General features: G+C 37.2%; 1 protein-coding gene across 1 annotated transcript in view; it reads left to right on the forward strand.

Annotated features, from left to right (window-relative positions):
* NWD2 (NACHT and WD repeat domain containing 2) overlaps nucleotides 1-23,885 on the forward strand; it is a 201,474-nt gene that overhangs the window by 94,459 nt on the left and 83,130 nt on the right. Inside the window, exons 2-3 of the mRNA XM_049790206.1 lie at nucleotides 653-741; nucleotides 14,053-14,169. Of these exons, the coding sequence (XP_049646163.1) occupies nucleotides 653-741; nucleotides 14,053-14,169 (206 nt within the window). The remainder of the gene's footprint in view (nucleotides 1-652; nucleotides 742-14,052; nucleotides 14,170-23,885) is intronic.

The following is a 23,885-nucleotide window of genomic DNA, read 5'->3' on the forward strand; positions in this document are numbered from 1 at the left end:
AATAAATGCCCTCTCTCAAAAGCCCTGGCGATATCAGCCTCAAAGACTACTGTACCTGAACTTTTGTCATATTGGTGTTTCTGAAGGGAATTATCATTATTATTATTATTTATTCATGAGATAGCACTATTGGGAAAATAGTAATTCTGTAAGGCTAATGAATCCCAAAGGTAATGAAGGAAGCAGGTGTGGCTTTGGCAGGAGGAGGGCTTGGATTGGCCTGCCCTCTTCTCCTGAGATGGCCAGCTTTCTGCTGCATGGCTAGTGTTAGAATAGAGTGAAGTGGACTGGTTTGAACAAGGCAACTGTTTATGAGTGTGATTACAGCTTCCTGTCTTCCAAAGAATAAAGATCTGGGGGGACAGTGCCTGCACTTGTTCCAAAAAGTCCTGATGATATCAACCCCAAAACAGGCATACCTGAAGTTTGGTCAGATTAATGTCCCCAAAGGGAATTGCAGAGGGATGATGAGGCAGTGCTATTGGGTAAACAGTGATTCTGGGTGATGAAGACAGCAGGCAAAAACACTCCTTCTTTATTATATTAATGTCACTACTAGTAGGCTTTTAGTTTTCCAAGAAATATATATATATATATATATGTTGTGTATATGAATATAACTCACTTTTATGTCTTTGCTTTTCTACTGCAGATACAGGAGCTGAAAGACAAGCATTAAAAGAAAATGTGTATCCTAAATTGAGAGAATTCTGCAGGGAAAATTATGGATTGGAATTTCAGGTAACTCTGATATAATAATCCCATTTTCAATTATGTTAGTCAAATGTTTTTTAATGCTTGTATTTGGTTTTTGGCATGTTTTCAGTGTTAGGAGACAGATTTTAAACACTATAAAGTTTCATTTCTTGAAGAATAAAGGAACACTGGAAAATGGAACAAAATATTTAGTATTTTTTTAAAGTTAGAACTCTTATGTTTTGATTTTTAGACCCTACCTTGTCTTGGTACAAATTTTCTTTGAATAATGTTTATTTGCTTCATTTTATGGTTTTCTCTATTACCAAAAAACTGAAACTTGCTGATCATCTATCTTTAAGTTGCAATTTCAAGAAATAATTTGCAGCTCAAAATTAGAACCAACTTTTTCACAGCTATTTCATGTGGGCAGACTAACCAATCTTGGCCTTTTATTCCTTGCTTTTTAGTTTTTATATGCCATGTAATATCTGCTGCCACCTTAGTATTTTAGGGACTTACCTTTTACTAAAATTAATAACTTGCATCAGCTTTTCATAAGAGGGTAATTGTCATTGCTGAAGTTCATCTATGAACTATCATGAGTTGACTCCATTGAGTTTGCCATTCCTTAGAAAAGCCTTAAAACCTCAGGCATAACTTGGACATCAATAAATGAAACAATAAATGGCTTAGTATTTTGCAACTTTATTTACAATGGAAATTTCTTATTGGGAGTGAGAGGGTTGTGTCACATCCCAGTGATATTCTGGGGCTCTTTTTTAGTTCTCTACACAGGAATAGATTCTGTCAGTATTTATGTCTGGGATTGAACAGAGAATTTGATGTGTGTGGCAAGCATCTTACCTCCTGTCTGCACTACTGTATCTACAATGGAAATCTGAAATCACATGTGCTATGTTAATTTTCTGTCCACATTAAGCAATGAAGGTGTGTTAAAGTTTTATGCTCTGAGAGTCCAAAATGCACTCTTGGTGGAAAAAAAACACCTCTCATTTTATTACTTCAAGATATATATTTTAGTTTAGTGTGTCTCATGATGCCTTCTAATGTATATATTAGAATGTCTGTACATGCAGGAAATAGATTTTGATGATGTGACTCTCAGTTCATGGGGTCTATCAACAGTTGGGGATTACTACATGCATATCAAATCTACTCCTAACTCACCATTTACGTAATAATTTTTAACCTAAATTAAAATTTTGTTAATAAATTTAGTACTACCTTTTCTGAGATGCCTGGTTATACTGCTCAATATTAGATGCCAATATTATAAAACTTACTGCCTGTTAAGATTCTTAACAAATGAGACGGTCTTTTTGGAAACTCAGTTACAAAAGAGAAAAAAATGTATTCAGGCCTTCCAATCCTTTCATTTGCAAAGTTGGATGCTGAACCCATTTTTTGTCAGTAGAGAAAGTCATTGAACTACAGGACAGCTTCCATAAAATTATGGTATTGGATTAATTCACGGATGAAGAAGGAAATTATATTTTCTAAATATAATAAACTTTTTGTTTTTTATCTGTTTGGGGAGCACACACAACAATGTTCCTGGCTCTACACTCAGGAGTCACTACAGATGGGTGTAGGGGACCATATGGAAAGCTGGGGATCTAATCCAGGTCAGCTGCATGCATAGCAAGCATTCAACCCACTGTACCATCTCTCTCGCACTAAGTATAAAATATTTATACAGAAGAAGATAAATAAAACCAGTGCAGTCTGTGCAGGGCAAGGTCCATAGAGAAATTGGGTGGCAAGGGTCTTGCTAAGCATTTGCATTTCTCATTTATGCTGGACAGCACTGGAAAGGGCAGTGAGCAAAGTAGTGGAACAAAGTCCCAGCTCTCTACGGTGAATGATTTGACATTCTGTGCCTGCAATTGAGTGTCAGAAATGGTTATAGTAATAGCTGACACAACTGAGGTTGTATTTATAATGAATTAAATTAGACAAGGCTACATTTTCTCTGTGACTTACACACTTAACAGGAATTTATGTATATACTATCTGAATCTTCTACTGTAATATAAACTTTTCTAGTCAGTTAATGATAGATCTCTCTGAGGATTCACTTTTTAAAGCAATGGTTCTCCAGTAAGTGTTGCAAATCAAAGAATCTCAGTCCATAAAAAAGGAAAACAGTTTAAAATTGTTTAAAAACTCTTAGACAAAATAAATAATACAAAAATAAAGAGATGGTCCTCATTTCTCAAGAAACAACATATGGTGCCAACACATAGTGTCAAAACTTTGTGGAGTTAAGGCCATGCCCAAACTCAGTGCTCAGGAGCTATTCTTGCCTCTGTGCCCAGAAGTATCCCTTGACAATTCTTCAGGGACCATATGTGGTGACTAGGATTGAACTAGAGTTTCTGGGATTCAAGGCATTCATAACCATCAGTTTTGTTGCCTAACCATTGTGTTACGTCTCTAGCACCTTGCCTGCTATCTTAAGACAAACTTGATTTTCAGTTAGCAGCACATAATGAATATAGACCCCTTATTGTCCCCAATCTTAAAGGATCCACCCTTGAAATTAAGAGTAACAAGTGGAGTTTAGAGCAATTCAAGAGCTGCCTTCCCTCTGCAAGGTAGGTAACAAGACTCAAAAATTGTTGGAGACTCAGTAAAACCAGCAGAGTTGCCATCAGAAATATTGTATTATACCATCTACCTGCTCCCATATTGCTACAGAGTCCAAAGACAGATCATACTCTTTGGTGCAGATGACATCAGAGGGCCCTTCTCTCTGAAATATATTCTTCCTTTGTTTATTGAGATTCCATCTCTTCTTGGTGATGGAATATTTTTTTATAATTTAAAAAAATGGTTTTTTCTTGACGTACAAGTACTTTGTTATATCCTGAAACTGATAGCTATATATGAGTTTTTGTGTCTCCTTTACCTCCCACAACTCCAAGCCACTTGGATGAATATAATTTTTGAATGTTATTATTGTCTAAAACAAGAGTTCATCTTTGTCCTCTTTTCACATCTCCTAGATGCAATTATTTCCTGGTATTCTAGAATTTAAGACTTGTTTATTCCTCACCTTCTATTATGTTCATCTTCATTGCCCCTGTTCCTGTTGCTTTAACTGCCACAATGTTTTTGGAGATTTGTGTAATAAGAAACTAAAATGGAGAAATTCTGTCTTTGTTCAGGCTTCTCTATCTTAGTAACTGAATGACTCTGGCCACTTTTTCTACCCAGGTGTTTTCATGTGCTTGTTAGGACTTTACACAGCTGCTCAGATAATCTTCCTGAATCAGTATTTCCAGATTTCATTTATTCTAAAGGGAGTTTTTACATTTTTATATCCCAGAAATCAGGATATCTCTAACAAAAAAACAGGTGTATCATTATATAAGTGGCATTACTTTGCTTTTCATTGGAACCTACAAAGTTGAGCAACCTGTAAATGATATTTTAGGAGAAGTTATATGTGCATATTTTGTCATGTATGGGCTAGAGTGAATTAGCATAATGTCTCTTGTTAGAAAGACTAGGTCTCAAATTCCAGTATGCATAATACTAGTTTTCTGGTCACAAGCTTGATTTCTTGGACAGAGAAAGGTACCTATGTAAACTGAGTGGAGTTAGTGTTCACCTTTTTGGACTGTTAGAATTCAGAGAAATAATATGAAAAGCACTTAACCCAAATTACGTTATTACTGTCTTTCACCTTTCTTCTTCCTGATCAAAAACCTAGCAATAAGAAGTTATATAAGTGCTTTTTTTTTTACATTTATTCAAGAATAACAAAAGACTTATGACCAAGGATTCTGTGTTTGTGGGGTATTGTGGCTGTGTCCAACCATGAGGAAATCAAAAGAATATTGAGGGAGCATTTTGTTGTCTCATACATAAAACAAGATTCTGTCGCAATTTGAAGTCCTTATATAGCAGGGGATAACTCTTGAAGGAAGATTTCTCTGAATGTTTTCATTCAATTCTTTAATGTAGCAACCTCTACTGTAGAACCCTAACCAAGAAATTTTAATGTGTATGGGAGAGAATGATATTTTCTCAGAATACAGTGCCAGAACCTATCCCATATTGTCTGTGGGAAAATTATAAGAGGAGATATTTGAAGTGTGGTGAAGAGGAAGTGAAATAGGAAGAGGGAGAAAGAAGAGGGAGAGATCAAAAAAATTGCATGACTTGCTAAAACTTGCCTTTGCTTTCTCCTAAAAATTCTTGAAGACTCTAGGACTGAGGGCATTACTCAGCATCAGAGCACATGTCTCCTGTGTGTGAGGCCTTGGGGAGGAGTCATTAAAGAAAGACATTACTTCACAAAATTAGGGTCACAGTGTCAAGAGACATTAAGGTCTAACTTTCCCAGATGCCCTCTGTCACTTTGTGACCCATATATATAATTAACAATCACTGACTGCTATTTCCCATGGCAGGATGAGATGAGCACAGAAAAAATTAATAGTTGCATGGCATAGGGGGTTTCTATGCGGAGAATACCACAAGCAGACCACATTTGTCCTGTAATGTAGACTGCAATGACAGAAATTAACAAGCCTGCTTACAGAGAGCATTGCCTCATGTTGGGTCTAAAAGTTCCCCTTTCCCCTTCATATAGGAGACTTCCCAGGTGGCATCTTAGGTAAATGAAGCGGGATCTGAGATAACCAAACCTTTTAAGAGGCTGGCACTTTTGATCCCTGAGAATAAATACCAGTTAAGAGTCCTTGTAAAGACTAATTCAGACCAAGAGTAGAGATGAACACTCAATTTATCCTGCCAACCAGAAAATGAAGAAGAGGAAGTGGCCCAACTAATTTTAGACTAAATAAAGAAGAAGCATCCTCTGTGTTCTACCAGTCTGAAGGTTAAGTTAATCGTGAGTCTGATTATAGCCCGATCTGACTAAAAGTTACCTCTTTTAGTAGCCTCTGAGTGCCTCAATGGCCATCTGTTACCCACCTGCAATTCCTCCACTGTACCTTCTATGCTTCCACCATCATCTCCTTCTGTCCCACAGACCTGATTTCTCTGTTTATGGATTTGCCTCCCAAGGGTCCACTATTGCCAGGTTTCACCACTGGCCTTTAATTGGTAGGGTGCATTGTGAGGCTTTGGGGGTTTCCTCCATAGCTGCTCATTCCTTCTACATCATTAAGTAAACAGATCCTGCCTTTTTTTTTTTATAAAAGTACAGCTATCTGGGGCCACAGAGAGAGCATGGAGGTAAGGCATTTGCCTTGCATGCAGAAGAACGGTGGTTCAAATCCTGGCATCCCATATGGTCCCCTGAACCTGCAAGGAGCAATTTCTGAGTGTAGAGTCAGGAGTAACCTCTGAGTGCTGCCAGGTGTGACCCAAAACAAACAAACAAAAAAGTAACAACTATCATTGAACTTCACATCATTTCACTGGAGTCAAAATATCCATTTGAGGGGCCAGAGAGATAGCACAGCATAGGGCATGTGTCTTGCATGCAGCCGATCCAGGAAAGATGGTAGTTTGAATCCCGGCATCCCATATGGTCCCCTGAGCCTGTCAGGAGGAATTTCTGACTGCAGAGCTAGGAATAACACCTGAGCTCTGCTGGATGTGACCAAAAAATAAAATCACCCTTTTGCCTAACTCACTTAACAGTTTAAGGCTAGAGCCCAGCAATTCTCTATAGACAGTTCTCATAGGTAACTTCCACAATCCTCCTTTCACCATAAGCCAGGGCAGATGATGAGTAGAAAGGATAAATGTGAAGAAAAGCACTATGTCATAATGACCATGTATTTGCTCATTTTATTGTAAAGGTCAACTCACTTCTTTACAGTATTTAACTGATGGTACTTAGAGAATTCTCAGGCCTGGTTTCCCAACACTGTGTCAAAGTTCTTTCTTTATCTGTGTGAACAACCTTTGACTCAGTCTAAATAGGGAGCTTTGGCATTATGGAAACTAAGGAACTTACTGTAGCATCTCTATTTTGTTGGACATTTAAGTCTGTTAAATTGTGGTTGTCTCTTTACCCACAACACCGGAAATCACCAGAGAGGATGAGTCCTTCCAAAATAGAATAAGTGTTCTCCACTTGTCAGGTGACATTTAAGCTCCAATTTGGGTAGAGTCAACTCCTCAGAGATGACATTCTGAACACAAGTGAGTTCTTTCTATCCAGCCTTCTGTTTCCTACAGAGGAGAGCTTTCACAGATCTGCACTGTTAAAATAGCTCCTTTCTAAGAAGTCTCCTTTGCTAACATTTAGTTATGAACCATTGAAAAGGTCATTTCAAATATGTTCCCTTAGATCTATGCAGTTTTCCATCTGATCCACAAGTTTCCTTTTAACTCCCAACATGTATGATGCCTCCACTCTGTCTCTCCAGGGCCAAGTAACATCACATTGCTATTCTCATAGTGTTATTAATTTTCTCATCTCTTTGAAGAACACTCTCCTGTACATGTGTTCTTCCACCTCAGAATTTCACCTACCTTCCTCATTGATCTCCAAAATATCTGGGGGCACATTAAGTTCTTGGTTCCTCCTGGGACTTCATTTATTCATTGACTTGTTCAGAGTTGTTTAGAATTGTAGGAACAATAGACACTACAGTGTCAGAAACAGTCCTGGGCCTCGTTGAGTGCACAGCTTCAAAGAATAGAGACATGAACCCCAGAGACTAATTCGGTGCTTTCTGCAAAGGAATAAAAGAACGGTCTTGGCATGCATAGTGGAGGCCCTTGTTGTAGTTTAAAAGCAACTGGAAGGCCTGCTGAGAAATTAATGATAAGCTCAATATAGAAGAATGGAGAGATGGAAGTGCCCAGCTAAAAAACATGGGATTAACTTTCCCAAGTAAATCTAGGCAAGAACTTTGATATTCTCTATTGCCCACTACATTTTGAGTCTCAGTGCTATGTGTGTTTTCTGATTTGATCTTTGCTAGGAATCTAAGAGGCAAATTTTGTCTTAACCATTTTATTCGATAAGGACACTTAAGTAACACAGATGTTACTGTTGACCATCCACTGTCAGGAACTGACCCCAGGCAATGTAGCTATAACATACTTTTAATTATCGCATCAAATAAGTCCTAATATTTAGATATTCATGAAAGTTTATCTTTATATGTAAATGCAGGTCTGTGGAAATGTCTCGGTAGCAAAACACAGCCTTAATTGTGGGCAATCTGGATTTGGTGCATGGCAATACAGAAGAAAAAATGTTATAGCTATGTAAACAAAATTATATGTGCTTGTACTGCATGATTTCTTGTATGTATAAGCACATGAAGAATATATTATCCAAACTCAGGTAAATAGATGACCTGACCTGAGCAATGAAAGAGAATATGATTTAGAGAGTTAGAAAAAGACCATTAGAGCAAGCAGAGTCTCATCAATTGGACCATGGAGGATTCTTTTCAGATAAACTTCAGTATAGAAAGTTCTATAAAGCAATATTACGGATTCAGATCTGAAACCAACCTCTTCTTGCTACTCATTGATACTGCTCCCATTATTTCATTACTCTGCCCTTCAGTTATTCATCCCTAAATTGAGGATATTTTGTCTGTTTCCTTAAGTTAGAGTAAGCTATGATGAATAATATCTGTTAGGTGAAAAGGAAGGCTTAGTGATAGTGATCAGATTTCCATTTTTATTTGAATGTTCTGAGAGTAGCCACTTCCAGCAGTGCTCGGCCTGGTGGTGAGTGCTCAGGGTACACCTGGGCAATGTGGTGCTCAAACTCAGGTCCTCATGCACTGCTCTATCTTTTGAACTATCTCCTACTAATTAGTGTCCTATTAATTAACTTCCTAAAAAGTTTCTTCAACTACAATAGAGTGACTGAATTAGAAGAACAGGATGGAAGCAAGATGACAATTCAAGGATCATCAGTTGTAATACAGGCAAAGGTTGCATAGAGGGTCACTCTAATATACTGATAGCCAAGATCCAGCAGTAGAAACACTTTTATTTTTAAACATTTTTTACATTATTATTTTGGAGTTCCATTCAGTGGTGCTCAGAAGTTCATGTAGTGCTGGGGATTGAACCCAATTTTCAAAGCCACATTTTGGTCTCACTCAACACATTCTTTTCTTTATAGCCAGAGGCTACTGAAACTAGTGGCACCTATGTACAGCTGGGCTGTGATTCCCTGAAAACTGAGCCTTCAGCTTATACACAGCCTGCACGCAATGATTTCTGCCTCTAGCAGCACTTGGTGCTTTTTCTTGGTCTTTGTGTTCAGTAAACCTTTATGTTCAGAGCACCTGCTTCAGTTCATGCTCTTGCTCATCTCATCATTGTTTTGCATCACAAAACTCTCAATGTACAAAGGTCTCAGATCTGAGCAGATAATGTCTTGATGAGGCTTTGGTTGAAGCATCATATTACTTCAGAATTTTGGACCCTCTCTTACAATTTGTGAATGCCATAACTAATACATTCTTCCTGGATTTTGTTGAAGGACTTGGTTTTCCCTGAAATATCTGTCCCAATAATGTCCCGTATAGTTTAGTCAAAATCCTCATGCTCAAGAGAAGAATTATAAAATACCCGAAGTTAGCATTTGTAACAGACTTTGTCAAAGTGTGGCCAGAAATGATGTGGACCCAAAAGATGATTTTTCTCATATTCTATGCATCTGAAGAAAGTCCTTCTACCCAAAACAAGAATTCCTTTATTGTCTACTGCATCTGACAAACTGTTCGTCTGAGATTCAGAACTTTTGTTTACTTCTTCTTTGAGATGGACATTCTAATAAGAGACTGTAAATCCTAAAGCAAATTCAGTTCAAGCAAATGCTGTCTTCCTCTTGGAAAGTTAGTTCTAGGGTACAGCAGTGCTGATTCTGTGTGGAGTATTTTTTATGATGGCAGATGTCAGTCATTTTGAGAATAGACTGTATCTGGGTTTTTTTTTAACCAATTCATGGTCACCTCAAAGCCCTCTCATACAAATGTAAAGGCCAGGAAGGCTAGACAAATGTCATTTTAATAAAAAAAAAATAAACTCCAACTATAAAATGGCAATCTTTTTTCAAAGGGAAGCTATATTTCTTAAAAATAATAATAATAATAAGGCCCTGAGTGAAGTATTTGAAGAGCACCTTCATTTCAGTATTGTTTGTGTAAAAACCAAGTCAGTCATATTGTCTCTGGGACAATTTGCATGGGAAAATTGAAAAAGTAAATATTTCATAGCACACAGAAATCCAGAGGCTTATACTGAAGAAATGGTATTATAAAACCATCTTGAATTCAAATGTGTCCCCTTTTTGGATAAAAAAAATGCCATTATTATTTGTTTATTACAGATTGTTTTAAGGTTTATTAAGTAATCTTGGTGTTAAAAGTGATTACGTTTGGTTTCAAGTGGTGAATTTGTTAGGAGTTTTATTCTTTACCATTTTGTTTGCAGACCAATTCAGTACATTATCATAAGCATGATAAATTAGCTTCCCTGAGAATATTTTTAAAACAAGTTAGATGGTTTTAAATAAAAAGAGATAAAATCAAATTACTTTGCTGAGCTTTTGTACCTAATGGTGAAATAAAGAAAGGCACATAAAATGTGCTGTCAACAAGTTAGTATTCCAATAAATGGGAAATTAGATCCCAGTGTCTGCAATGCCTGGACATTAGGTTAAAAGCTAAACTTAATTTTTTAAGTGTATAATAAATCTTGTCTTGTTGAGCTCTTTGGCATCCAACTGCCTTTTTTCCTGTCATTGATCATGTAGATATATAGCATGTCTGTTGGCCCCCAAATAATGTTTCATGTTGCTTGAATTAGATGTTCCATTTTATTTATTTTTCCCTGTCTTTATGGTTGCTTGATTTTTATCTTTTTTTTTAAATCACTTTTGCCCACTAAGACAGTTGAGAAAGAACAGTTCAAAAAGAAAATCAGGAAGACAAAACATCTTTAAGTAAGCTGCTGAGGAAAGGAGACTTAATGTTAAAACTTAATAAAGCCTAAAGAAGGCAGTACTGGCCAGGCTTTAGAAAATTAGCATATAAAAATGATCCCAAAAAACTAGTGGTGGCAGATAAATTATGGGACACTTGGATTTCCACTTAACAATATAAATGAATAGTACTGTAAGTAGGGTGTTCGCCTTGCACATGGCCAACCCAGGTTCAGTCCCTAATATCCCATATGGTACCCTGAGCTCTATGCATCTGAAGTTCTTCTACCCAAAACAAGAATTCCCTTATCTGTACATTGTCTACAGCATCTAACAAACTGTCTGAGATTCAGAACTTTTGTTTACTTCTTCTATGAGATGGACATTCTAATAAAAGAATGTAAATCCTAAAGCAAATTAAGTTCAAGCAAATGCTTACTTTGATGTTGAGTGCAGAGCCAGGTGTAAGCTCTACACACTGGCAGATATGGCCCCCAAACAAAAGAAATTATATATATATGATTTGTTTTGACTTTTACTTTGGTCATTTTGCTTTATATTATCTATATACATACATACCATATATATATATATCAGAAATCATATTTAAATATGTATTTATATTTATGATTTTTGTATGTGTGTTTTGTTCTTTGGACCACATGGTGGTTCTCAGGATTTATTTCTGGGTTTGTACTTAGGAATCACTCCTGGTTATGCTCAGGAGACCATATGTAGTGTTGTGTATTGAATAAGAGTTAGTAGTGTACAAAGCAAGTGAGACTAGTATTTTGTATACTCTCTTTGATCCAACTTCTCCAATTTAGATACACAGTGTTCTCGCTCTAATTCTGCTATATTCAGTGAGTATAAGAAAGACCTAACCAAATCATAATAGATATAGGTTGCTCTTATTTAGTTGTGTTTATAGACAGTTATATTCACAGGTATAGTTGTGGTGTTCATACATGCTCACTGAGCATAGATTGCCAAACCACAGTGCTCCAACATTATTTTTTGCCATACTCACACAAACCTGGATGTGCACAATAAACACGAGCTCTTGCAGGGCTTGAGAGTCCCAGAGAATGAAGCTGACAGGGCCACCCTTGCTATATATCGGTGTGCTAAAGATCAAACTCATGACATCACTTTCATCAGGCAAGTGCTTTATTTAGCCTCTGAGCCATTCCCCAGTGTCAAAGTGTCATTTCTAAAAACTGTATCAACACATAATTCAGGTCACTTATCACACACATCAAAATTCACCACATGCTAGATCTCACTCATTTAAATTGTATAGTTGGAACAGAAAGCCCAGAAATAAGGTATTTGCTTTGCATGTGGCCAACACTGGCATTACATAGGGTTCCTTAAGCATACCATGCCAGGAATGAACACAAAGCCAGTAAGATTTGGCAACCACTGGATATGGCTGACACTTCCCCCTACCAAATACAGACAATTCTTTGAGTTACTTTTATTAGCCTATCTACAGTTACTTAACTATTACCAATATTGTCTGTAAAATATTGCCATGTTACAAAAAAAAAAAAAAAGACCAGGGGCAGGATCACAGCAGTTAGAAAGTTCACTTTGCACATGGCTGACCCAGGTTCAATTCCCTGCATCCCATATATTACTCCAAGCCTGCTAGGAGTAATTTTTGAGCACAGAGTCAACAGTAAGTAACCCCTGAACATCACTGGGTATGGCCCATAAAATAAACAAAAATCCAGTGTCTTTTAGCTCAAGCAGATTTGGCTACATGAGAAGCAAGCACCTTTCCTCCTGTATTATAGCTTTGCCCTATTTGAATGAATATCTTGGAAAGAAGTTGTTCGGCCCTCTACAAACCCAAATTGAGATTGACAAAAACTTGGTGGAAGCATCTATGTGGGGTGATGATCAAGAAAGGAAATAAAATGCACAAGTTCCTGGAACCTTCATGGTGCAGAGCCCCTCAGGATGCTCATCTTCTGAACCACCACACAGCCAGTGAGGAGGAAGAGGTTCTTTTTTCAGTTCAAGGTAAAAGAAGAAATCTTCAAAGCTACAATTGGAAGCATTTACCTTATGCAGACAGCAAAGGAGTAAAAGGAATAAAACTTCCTAACATGCTGCTCTCCCCAGCAAATCTTTCAAAGCTGTCCTTGTGGAAGTTCTTACAGGCACAGAACTTTCCGCATAGTCTTTGAAGTATGGAGACAGAGGATCCTATTATCCTGACTTCTCTTATCTTTCATTGGTTTCCAATACTTATTTTTCTTAGATATATTCTGATGAAAGCAGACTGCTTAATGAATAAAAACAGATACAAATAAAATTTCTATCACTGCGGGATAAAGCATAATAATCACAATAATCACAATTTACTAATCACATTAGTAAATGTGGATGTTTAACTTCAGGTCAGTATATGTTAATGCCATAGTGGATAACGATCCTATATGCCTTCATATGAGATGTGGAAATGGTTATTAATTGCCTCAAGGAATATAGTGGTAACCTCATCCTAGCTGCTTTCATTTATTTATAAAGCCTGTTACCATTGCAATATAGTGAAAGCCGTCACTGCAAAACCTCTAACACTTAGCTTTTCTTTATATTTTTCACCTGTGTCAACAGTAGAGTCAGGAACAAAAGAAATCGAATAAAATGTTTGTCCCCATTCTACCACAGGAAAAATTAATATATGTCTTTTAAAATGACCCTTGAAGTTCACTTTCCTTCTCTAAAATCATTGTATAAAGTTGGTGGGCTGAAGTGGTAGCACAGTGGTAAGGCATTTGCTTTGCACACAGCTGACCCAGGAAGGACTCAGGTTTGATTCCTGGCATCACATATGATCCTCCAAACCTATCAGGAGCAACTTCTGAACACAAAGACAGGAGTAACTCCTGTGCACTGCCAGGCGTAGCCCAAAAACCAAAAGAGAGAGGGAGAGAGGGAGAGAGGAACAGAGGGAGAGAGAGAGAGAGAGAGGGAGAGAGGAAGAGGGAGAGAGGGAGAGAGGGAGAAAGGGAGAGAGAGAGAGAGGGAGAGAGGAAGAGAGGGAGAGAGGAAGAGAGGGAGAGAGGGAGAGAGGGAGAGAGGGAGAGAGAGAGAGAGGGAGAGAGGGAGAGAGAGAGAGGGAGAGAGGGAGAGAGGGAGAGAGGAAGAGAGGGAGAGAGGGAGAGAGGGAGAGAGGGAGAGAGAGAGAGAGGAGAGAGAGAGAGAGGAGAGAGAGAGAGAGGAGAGAGAGGGGAGAGAGAGAGAGAGGAAGAGAGGGAGAGAGGAAGAGAGGGAGAGAGGGAGAGAGAGAGAGAGAGAGAGAGAGAGAGAGAGAGAGAGAGAGAGAGGTTGGAGCACATTAGCTTGACACAGGGAATGAGAACAGAGTTCCCAAGCAAATTAAATTCCCCATGGGTGAATTAAGACTGTGTCCTCTGTTCAATCTACAGGTCATAGATCTGTACTGGGGAGTTAATGAAGATGAATGGGACAGCCCAGAGTTGCAGAAGACCCGCATGAAGATGCTGGAGGATTGTTTGAAAACTTCTGCAGGTCCATGTTTTGTTGTGGGTATAAAAAACTAATGTTTTCTTTTAAGTTCTAAATGAATGTGAGAATTCTTGCTGACTTGTGTTTCTTTAAGGGGCTTTTAAACTGAGAATAGTACTTGCTTTTCTACATTGCTTATAAAAATTAAAATGCCACCTGGTTCTTCAGACCAGAGACAAACCTCAGCTTTCACTGAAAATTAATAGTGAGTATTTGAAATGGTAATCGAAGGAATATTTGGCTATGACTATTTCTATTGCACCTTGTGCTGAGTAGTAAGTATTGACAATTCCAGTCTTAAATTGGTTATTTATTTTTCTTCAGTTCTCTTATGTGCTCTAGTATACTGTCCCAATTTGTGGACTTTTTAAAACACAATGATTTTTTTAAATCATGTGGTTAAAGTAAACCAAATAAACTATCAGAGTTTATCATCCATAAAGAACTGATCTAGTGGGAAAAGGTTGTTTTTACAGTGATTTTTGGCTAGATGTTTTATAAAAGCTACACTTCCTAAGCTACAAATTAACACATTTTTTAAGTAGAAGGTTATTATTAGCTTGTCATTTTTTTTACAAAGTGTAGCAACTCATCTATGTGCATTCAGTGGCAGAGGATTATACAGAATTTCTGCCCTAAAAAAAAGGAGGTATATTTGGACTATAAACAAATCCTACCCATTGATGGGGAAGTGACCCTTTCACCATGGGAAATTATAATGCTGACAAATGACTGTTAATGTTACAGCGAATTCAATGAAGAAAATATATCTAAAAGATAGGTTTAATCTAGAGGTAAGAGCTTGGGTATATAACACTGTGTCCATTATACAAATTCAAGTGCAAGCCACTTCAATTGTTTGCTAACTCTTATGCCTCCTGGAGCAATAAGATACCAATAACTCTCCTTCACAGGTCCTTGACCCACCTCCATCTTTTTCTCCAACTTCTCATCCTTAGTTCATCAGTAATCTCAGTTCATTGGTTGTAATTCGAGGGTTGCTTTCGTTTTTATCTATTATTTGCTTGCTTGGTATAAGAGTTTTTTTTTTTTTTTTTTGTTTTGTTTTGTTTTTTTTGGGCCACACCCATTTGACGCTCAGGGGTTACTCCTGGCTATGTGCTCAGAAATCGCCCCTGGCTTGGGGGGGGACCATATGGGACGCCGGGGGATCGAACCGCGGTCCTTCCTTGGCTAGCGCTTGCAAGGCAGACACCTTACCTCCAGCGCCACCTACCCGGCCCGGTATAAGAGTTTTTTTAATATTTACTAATGTGGAAAATTCGTTTTTACATAGCACATTTTTATTTTTTAAATATATACTTTAGTTAAACACTGTAGTTTACAGTCATTTTGTTGTTTTTTTTTTTTTTGGTTTTTCATTTGTTTTTGCATTATACAGATTTAATGCCATCCCTCTAAAGATACCCATGACATTCTTCAAAGAAGTGGATCAGACACTTTTGAAATTCATTTGGAACAATAAACACCCTCGAATAGCTAAAGCAATCATTGGGAAAAAGAATATGGGAGGAATTACTTTTCCCAACTTTAAACTGTACTACAAAGCAACAGTTATCAAAACAGCATGGTATTGGAATAAGGATAGGTCCTCAGATCAGTGGAATAGGCTTGAATACTCAGAAAATGTTCCCCAGAGATACAACCATCTAATTTTTGATAAAGGAGCAGGAAATCCTAAATGGAGCAGGGAAAGCCTCTTCAACAAGTGGTGTTGGCACAATTGGATAGCCACTTGCAAAAAATTAAACTTAGACCCCCAGCTAACATCATGTACAAAGGTAAAATCCAAATGGATTAAAGACCTCGATATCAGCCCCAAAACCATAAGATATATAGAACAGCACATAGGCAAAACACTACAGGACATTACAGGCATCTTCAAGGAGGAAACTGCACTCTCCAAGCAAGTGAAAGCAGAGATTAACAGATGGGAATATATTAAGCTGAGAAGCTTCTGCACCTCAAAGGAAATAGTGCCCAGGATACAAGAGCCACCCACTGAGTGGGAGAAACTATTCACCCAATACCCATCAGATAAGGGGCTAATCTCCAAAATATACAAGGCACTGACAGAACTTTACAAGAAAAAAACATCTAACCCCATCAAAAAATGGGGAGAAGAAATGAACAGACACTTTGACAAAGAAGAAATACGCATGGCCAAAAGACACATGAAAAAATGTTCCACATCACTAATCATCAGGGAGATGCAAATCAAAACAACGATGAGATACCACCTCACACCCCAGAGAATGGCACACATCACAAAGAATGAGAATAAACAGTGTTGGCGGGGATGTGGAGAGAAAGGAACTCTTATCCACTGCTGGTGGGAATGCTGTCTAGTTCAACCTTTATGGAAAGCGATATGGAGATTCCTCCAAAAACTGGAAATCGAGCTCCCATACGATCCAGCTATACCACTCCTAGGAATATACCCTAGGAACACAAAAATACAATACAAAAACCCCTTCCTTACACCTATATTCATTGCAGCTCTATTTACCATAGCAAGACTCTGGAAACAACCAAGATGCCCTTCAACAGATGAATGGCTAAAGAAACTGTGGTACATATACACAATGGAATATTATGCAGCTGTCAGGAGAGATGAAGTCATGAAATTTTCCTATACATGGATGTACATGGAATCTATTATGCTGAGTGAAATAAGTCAGAGAGAGAGAGAAAAACGCAGAATGGTCTCACTCATCTATGGGTTTTAAGAAAAATGAAAGACACCCTTGTAATAATAATTTTCAGACACAAAAGAGAAAAGAGCTGGAAGTTCCAGCTCACCTCAGGAAGCTCAACACAAAGAGTGATGAGTTTAGTTAGAGAAATAACTACATTTTGAACTGTCCTAATATTGAGAATGTATGAGGGAAATGTAGAGCCTGTTTAGGGTACAGGCGGGGGTTGGGTGGGGAGGAGGGTGATTTGGGACTTGGGTGATGGGAATGTTGCACTGGTGATGGGTGGTGTTCCTTTTATGACTGAAACCCAAACACAATCATGTATGTAATCAAGGTGTTTAAATAAAAAAAAAAAAAAAAAGTAAAAAAAAAAAAAAAGAGTTTTTTTTTTTTTTTTTTTTTGTTTTTTTTTTTTTGGGCCACACCCATTTGACGCTCAGGGGTTACTCCTGGCTATGTGCTCAGAAATCGCCCCTGGCTTGGGGGGGGACCATATGGGACGCCGGGGGATCGAACCGCGGTCCTTCCTTGGCTAGCGCTTGCAAGGCAGACACCTTACCTCCAGCGCCACCTACCCGGCCCGGTATAAGAGTTTTTTTAATATTTACTAATGTGGAAAATTCGTTTTTACATAGCACATTTTTATTTTTTAAATATATACTTTAGTTAAACACTGTAGTTTACAGTCATTTTGTTGTTTTTTTTTTTTTTTGGTTTTTCATTTGTTTTTAGTTTAAGAACCATGCCTAGCGTTGCTCACCTGACTCTGTGCTCAGAAATCACTCCTAGCAGGCTCAGGGGACCATATGATATGCCAAAGATAGAACCTGGGTTGGCTGCATGCAAGCAAACGCCCTAACCACTTTACTTTCACTCTGGCACCAACAGTTATTCTTTTATTTGGTTTTGGGGCCACACCTGTTAGTGTTCTTTTTGGTTTTGGGGCCACACCTGTTAGTGTTCTTTTTGGTTTTGGGGCCACACCTGTTAGTGTTCAGGGGTCACTTCTGACTCTGCACTCAGAAATCACTCCTGGCTAGCTCGGAGGATCATATAGAATGCCGGGGATTGAACCCAGGGCCATCGTAGATCAATCGTGTACAAGACAAACTCTCGACCACTATGCTTTCACTCCAGCCCCCCAACAATTATTCTTAATACAGTTTTGGGCATTCAATGTTACAACACCAATCCTACCACCAGTGTAACCTTTTCTCCACCATTGTCCCCACTTTCCCACCTACTCCTAAAGCCTAACCCCTTAGCAAAAACAAAACAATTTATTTTAAATCGCTTGTTACAACTAAATGCCTTATGGAATTATCAAAAAATATTCAGTAAAATAAATTAGTGCAAATTGTTGTATTTCACAATGGGATCATCAAGTCATTGTCTGAGGGTTTACTAAGCTCTTTGTTGCTAGTTGTGCCTTCTGTGCTATTGTTTTTGTTTATTGAGTTTAGATGGCTTCTATGCTACTTTCCTATCTAATTGGCTGTACTCCTACTGGGCTGTCAGTATTGTGGAATTTAGAAGTGTCAAATATGGCCGCATGCTCCAGGAACTCCCAGATCTGTAGAACTAGGTCAATGAGTTAACATGGTAGCACACACACACATGGATGTGGTGTGACTGCTGGGGGGCATCAGAGGTAAGCAGGTGAGGGAGTATATTTATTAAGAAAACAATAGATGACATTGGAAATCTGAGGAGCTGATAGTAGAATTTTTATAAACGATAATAAAGTGCATAAAAGCACTCTATTTTAGCATCATATAGGGGGTACAGTGTTTATTTAAATCACTCTCTACTTATTAAATGTTATTCTGAGCCAGGGGCTGCTCTAAATTTAGAAGTACATTCAGTTGGCTGTTAGCTTTAATAATAAAAAATTGACCTATGACACTGCAATTTCCTAAGACTAGAACTAAAATGATTAGGGGAAAGGGCAGGCAAAAGTTTCAAAGAAATCATTGAAGTAATGTCAATGATGCATACTTAAGAAGTAAATGCGGTTAGGAAAGTAAAGATTTGTTGGTTTTAGTAGAAAAGTTGAAGGGAACTGTACTGATAAGCTGAGTTTGGATAGGAGATGAGAAAAAGTGTCAGAAAAAAAAAAAACAGGCAAAGATTCTTGACAAGAAGCCCCAGAATATTTTGAGCAGAGAACTCAAGAGATCTGGCAATTTTATCTACAACAGAAGACAGAGATATACGCATTAGAAAACTAGTCCCATAAGCCTAACATGAAAAGACATAGTTTTAGAAATTTGAAACATGGGTATGCAAAAATAGTACCCAGTGGTCATAACCCAACACAGAAAGTCCTGATTGCCTTGTTAATCAATTCTCTAAATAGTTCTGAATTAAGACTTTTATCATGATGGATCCCAATTAGAGAGAATTAGACCCTGGAAGAAAAATATTCCTGGACAGATCTGGACTCCAGGTCAAATTGAAGGCTATAGCTTTCTCTCCGATTTGGGTTTACATAACCCAGAAATCACACTAAATTTATTTTTCTTAGCTTGCCACTTGGGAGAGGTGATCATGACTTTTCTAAACTTCAATTTCTTCATCTGTATACTGAAAATGATTATAGTTATCGGGGTCATCTTGAGGTTGGAATGAAATTATAGGTACCTTTCAGAGCTTCTTCTATAGACTAACTTACAATCAGTCTTCTTGTTCATGATGAGCTGACTAACGCAATTATCACCTGGCTCCAATGGTAAAGAATGCATCGCCATTAGAGTATAACCGCCTTATCAAAATGCCAACTACAAATCACTCTAGCGACAGTATGCTAGAGATGAAATTCAGACACTGGAAAGCAGGTTAGATGGGATTACATCATGCAAGGAAAGAAATCTGGTGACAAAAAACATTGTGGGTCCCCACCACCCATTTACTGTGATCTTCAAATCCTGCAGCAGCCATAGAAAGACAACTCCCACTGTCAGTGAGGATCATCTCTCCAAACTAACAAAAACTCAACATGATTATTAATCTCAGCATTAGCTAATAAGAAAGTAAATAATTGAAGACTTTATAAATTGGTACAGGTGCTGAGAGTAGGGGCTAACTGATAGAATTATAGTATCAGTTAGATTATGTTGATATAAATCATGCAGCTCTCCTCCTCCCTGTTCAGATTGAAGCCCAGGATACCCACTATAAGTCCTGTGAGTACAGATAGATTCACTCACCCCAGAGAGCCTAAATCACTTACTTACTTCACAGCATATAGCCTTTCCTGTAGTAGCTATGGTAACTACAGGAGTATTTGTGTTGCCTTTGTGCTCCAATATTCTTGTCCAGTACTCCTTGTTATAAACCTAGAAATCATGATATACCTACTTTGCAGGATGCAAAGTACAACATATTACTTCCCCTAATGCTAAAGTAGTGGGCAAGAAAATTTACCGTTGCTAAATAAAAACTTTTTTTTTCTTTTTTTTTTCTTTTTTTTTTTGGTTTTTGGGCCACACCCGGTAATGCTCAGGGGTTACTCCTGGCTATGCGCTCAGAAGACGCTCCTGGCTTGGGGGACCATATGGGACGCCGGGGGATCGAACGCAGTCCGTCCAAGGCTAGCGCAGGCAAGGCAGGCACCTTACCTCTAGCGCCACCGCCCGGCCCCTGAATAAAAACTTTTAAATGTTGTTATATCTTCAAAGTATCACACATATTCACCTTTATATTAGATGAATAAATTTAAGACCAAAGACTTTCTCTTATGAACATTATATCTAGATAACTAATAATTAATATGCACTACTATTTACAATAATAACTTGTATGTACAACTTAATAACAAGATGAGTATATTCATAAAATTTTTTCAAGGTAGGCAAAATGGGTGATATAAAAATATGAAATGCATAATTCTGAACTAAAAGACACAGTATCTGTTTTTCATCTAGAATTTAAACCTATTTCTATAAGTTTAATAGTAGACTGAACACAGAATAACATTTGATTGGTGAACACAATTGGAAAATAACCATATTCAAGAACAGATTTATTTAGATGTTAAGAAAAATAAAAAGTCAAAGAGACATGTGTGGCATCATCAGTCTCAGAAAGTGTACTTGGAGTCCCAGTGAAAGGGGCAGGAAAAGAGTCTGGGACAGAATAACAAATTATAATTCCAAACCCAATGAACGACATCAACCCACACAGAGTCAAGATTTCAAATTTTCTAAAAGAATAAAAAGTTCAAGATGAATTTTGCACCTAGTAAAAGTATCTCAAAAGATAACATGAAATAAAGAAAGACAGTTCCACCAGATAACTTGTATTAAAAGACAAACTTAAAGTTTCTCCTCTGTCTTATCCCACCCCTATTCCCACCCCCAACCTTATGGAAAATGACCACAAATAGGAAAGTTCAAAACCGTTAGGAGTTTTTGGAGCTTTAAAAAAAGATAACTTGCAAGAATATAAACTGTATTAACAAAACTAACATTTCATGTGGTTGGAAAATGAACAAGGATGATATGACACCAAAATAGCTCAAAGGACAAAAGTACAAATCTAAGTTTAAATGTAAGGCAGTAAAATTAGTAGAATATTGTATCTCCAGATATATGGGAAGGAAGTGCACTACAAAGAATTACAAAATAAAGGAGCATTTCATGAGATAAAATAGAATAATAAAAATGCCTCAAGAGGACTAAGATAAGGACAATTTACTCATGGACAAATAAAAAATATCAACTATTTTAAAATGTAAATAAGCTAAATACTGACAAAATATAGGGTCAACTATGACCTGCATTTGAGCCAAAAGGCAGGTCTGTCTCATTGCAATCTTTATGTTAAGATGAATTGGGCATTTCATGATAGTTAATAGCAAGGTATTAACATCTGTGAGAATCTATGCTTTTAAAATATAAATCAGCATTGATAGAACTAAAAAGAATAGAGAAAAATTTACAACCGTTTTTGGACTTTTTTACATACTTTCTCTATCTCCATTCAATTTTTATTGAGTTGCATAATTTACAATACTCTTCATGACCGAATTTCACGCATATAATATTTGAACACCACAACCTACATCAGAGTGCCAGCTTCTTTTAATATGAGTGTACAAGTAGAATGAAAATCAAAAAGTTTGTACAGGAGTTGAATAATCTGATTAATGGACCTTATTGACATTAATAAATTGCTACCAATAGTAAATACAGACTATATCTTGTCAATTATACATGGACATTTTCTAAAGTATAATCTATCTATCTATACAGAAGGTAATAATACAAATTTCAGCAAATTTCAAAAGTTACTTTTTAATATCTTTATTTAAACACTGTGATTACAAACATGAGTATGGTTGGGTTTCAGTCATGTAAAGAACACCCCCCTTCACCAGTGCAACATTCCCATCACCAATGTCCCAAATCTCCCTCCTCCCCACCCCACCCCACCTGTACTCTAGACAGGTTTTCTACTTCCCTCGTTCATTCTCATTGTTAGGACAGTTCTCAATGTAGTTATTTCTCTAACTACACTAATCACTCTTTGTTGTGAGCTTCATGAAGTGAGCTGTAATTTCCAGCCCTCCTCACTTTTGTCCCTGAAAATTATTGCAAGAATGTCTTTCATTTTTCTTAAAACTCATATATGAGATTACTCTGTGTTTTTCTCTCTCCCTCTGACTTATTTCACTCAGCAAAATAGATTCCATGTACATCCATGTATGGAAAAATTTCATGACTTCATCTCTCCTGATGACTGCATAATATTCCATTGTATATATGTACCACAGTTTCTTTAGCCATTCATCTGTTGAAGGGATCTTGGTTGTTTCCAGAGTCTGGCTATGGTAAATAGTGCTGCAATGAATATAGGTGTAAGGAAGGGATTTTTGTATTGTATTTTTGTGCTCCTAGGGTATATCCCTAGGAGTGGTATAGCTGGATTATATGGGAGCTCAATTTCCAGATTTTGGAGGAATCTACATATTGCTTTCCATAAAGGTTGGACTAGACGGCATTCCCACCAGCAGTGGATAAGAGTTCCTTTCTCTCCACATCCCTGCCAGCACTGCTTGTTCTCATTCTTTGTGATGTGTGCCAATCTCTGTGGTGTAAGGTGGTACCTCATAGTTGTTTTAATTTGCATCACCCTGATGATTAGTGATGTAGATAAATCTTTCTAACTATATATCACTCTGACCTCAAAAATTAAAAAATAAAAAATCAATAATAGGTAACTACATAATGTCCAAATCCATTTCTATCAATATCATTTTAAATAAATCATGAATCGAAGAAAACTAGTACAAAAAATTGAAACATAAAAAAGAACATTTGAAATGAATTATCAGGAAAATAAAACACATCAAAATATTTGGTATTCAATTGCTTAAAGAAAAATAGGAAATGCTTTTAATGGAAAACTAGAAGGAAAAATAAGAAAACCCAAAAATTAAAGATTTAATTGTTCATCTCACGAGAAAAAAAAAGACAATTAAGCCAAGAGAGAAATTAGGAGAAAAAGGCACATCATTAGAATGAAATTAAAACACTTTCAGAGACTCTCAGTATTGTTTGTATTTCTAATGAAAAAGGATGATAAAGATCTTAGAACTGGGAAAAAGCTTTAAATTCATCAAGTAAATAAAGTTAGAAATCCTGTATTTTACATGGGTAAAATTTGAAATACAAAGAAGTAAAGAAATCAATGTTTTCTGAGTTAATTTCTTTTCTTTATTTTTTAATTTTTTTATTTAAACACCATGGCTACAAGGTTGTTCATAATACAGGCTTTTATTTTTTCCCCACAGATAAAGTTGCTTATGATAGACCTACAGTCATACAATGTACAACAACCTTCACCAGTGTGCATTTCTGGCCATCATTGTCAACAGTTTCCCTTTCATCCTACCATCTACCTCTTCCCTACCATCTACCGTCCCATGCCTGCTTCTGGAGCAAGCATTTTACTTCAACTTCTCTCTCCTGATATCTCAAATATGTTGTATTAAGCACATTTTTTACATA

Source organism: Suncus etruscus, chromosome 16 (genome assembly GCF_024139225.1).
Source record: "Suncus etruscus isolate mSunEtr1 chromosome 16, mSunEtr1.pri.cur, whole genome shotgun sequence".
Classification (NCBI taxonomy): Eukaryota; Metazoa; Chordata; class Mammalia; order Eulipotyphla; family Soricidae; genus Suncus; species Suncus etruscus.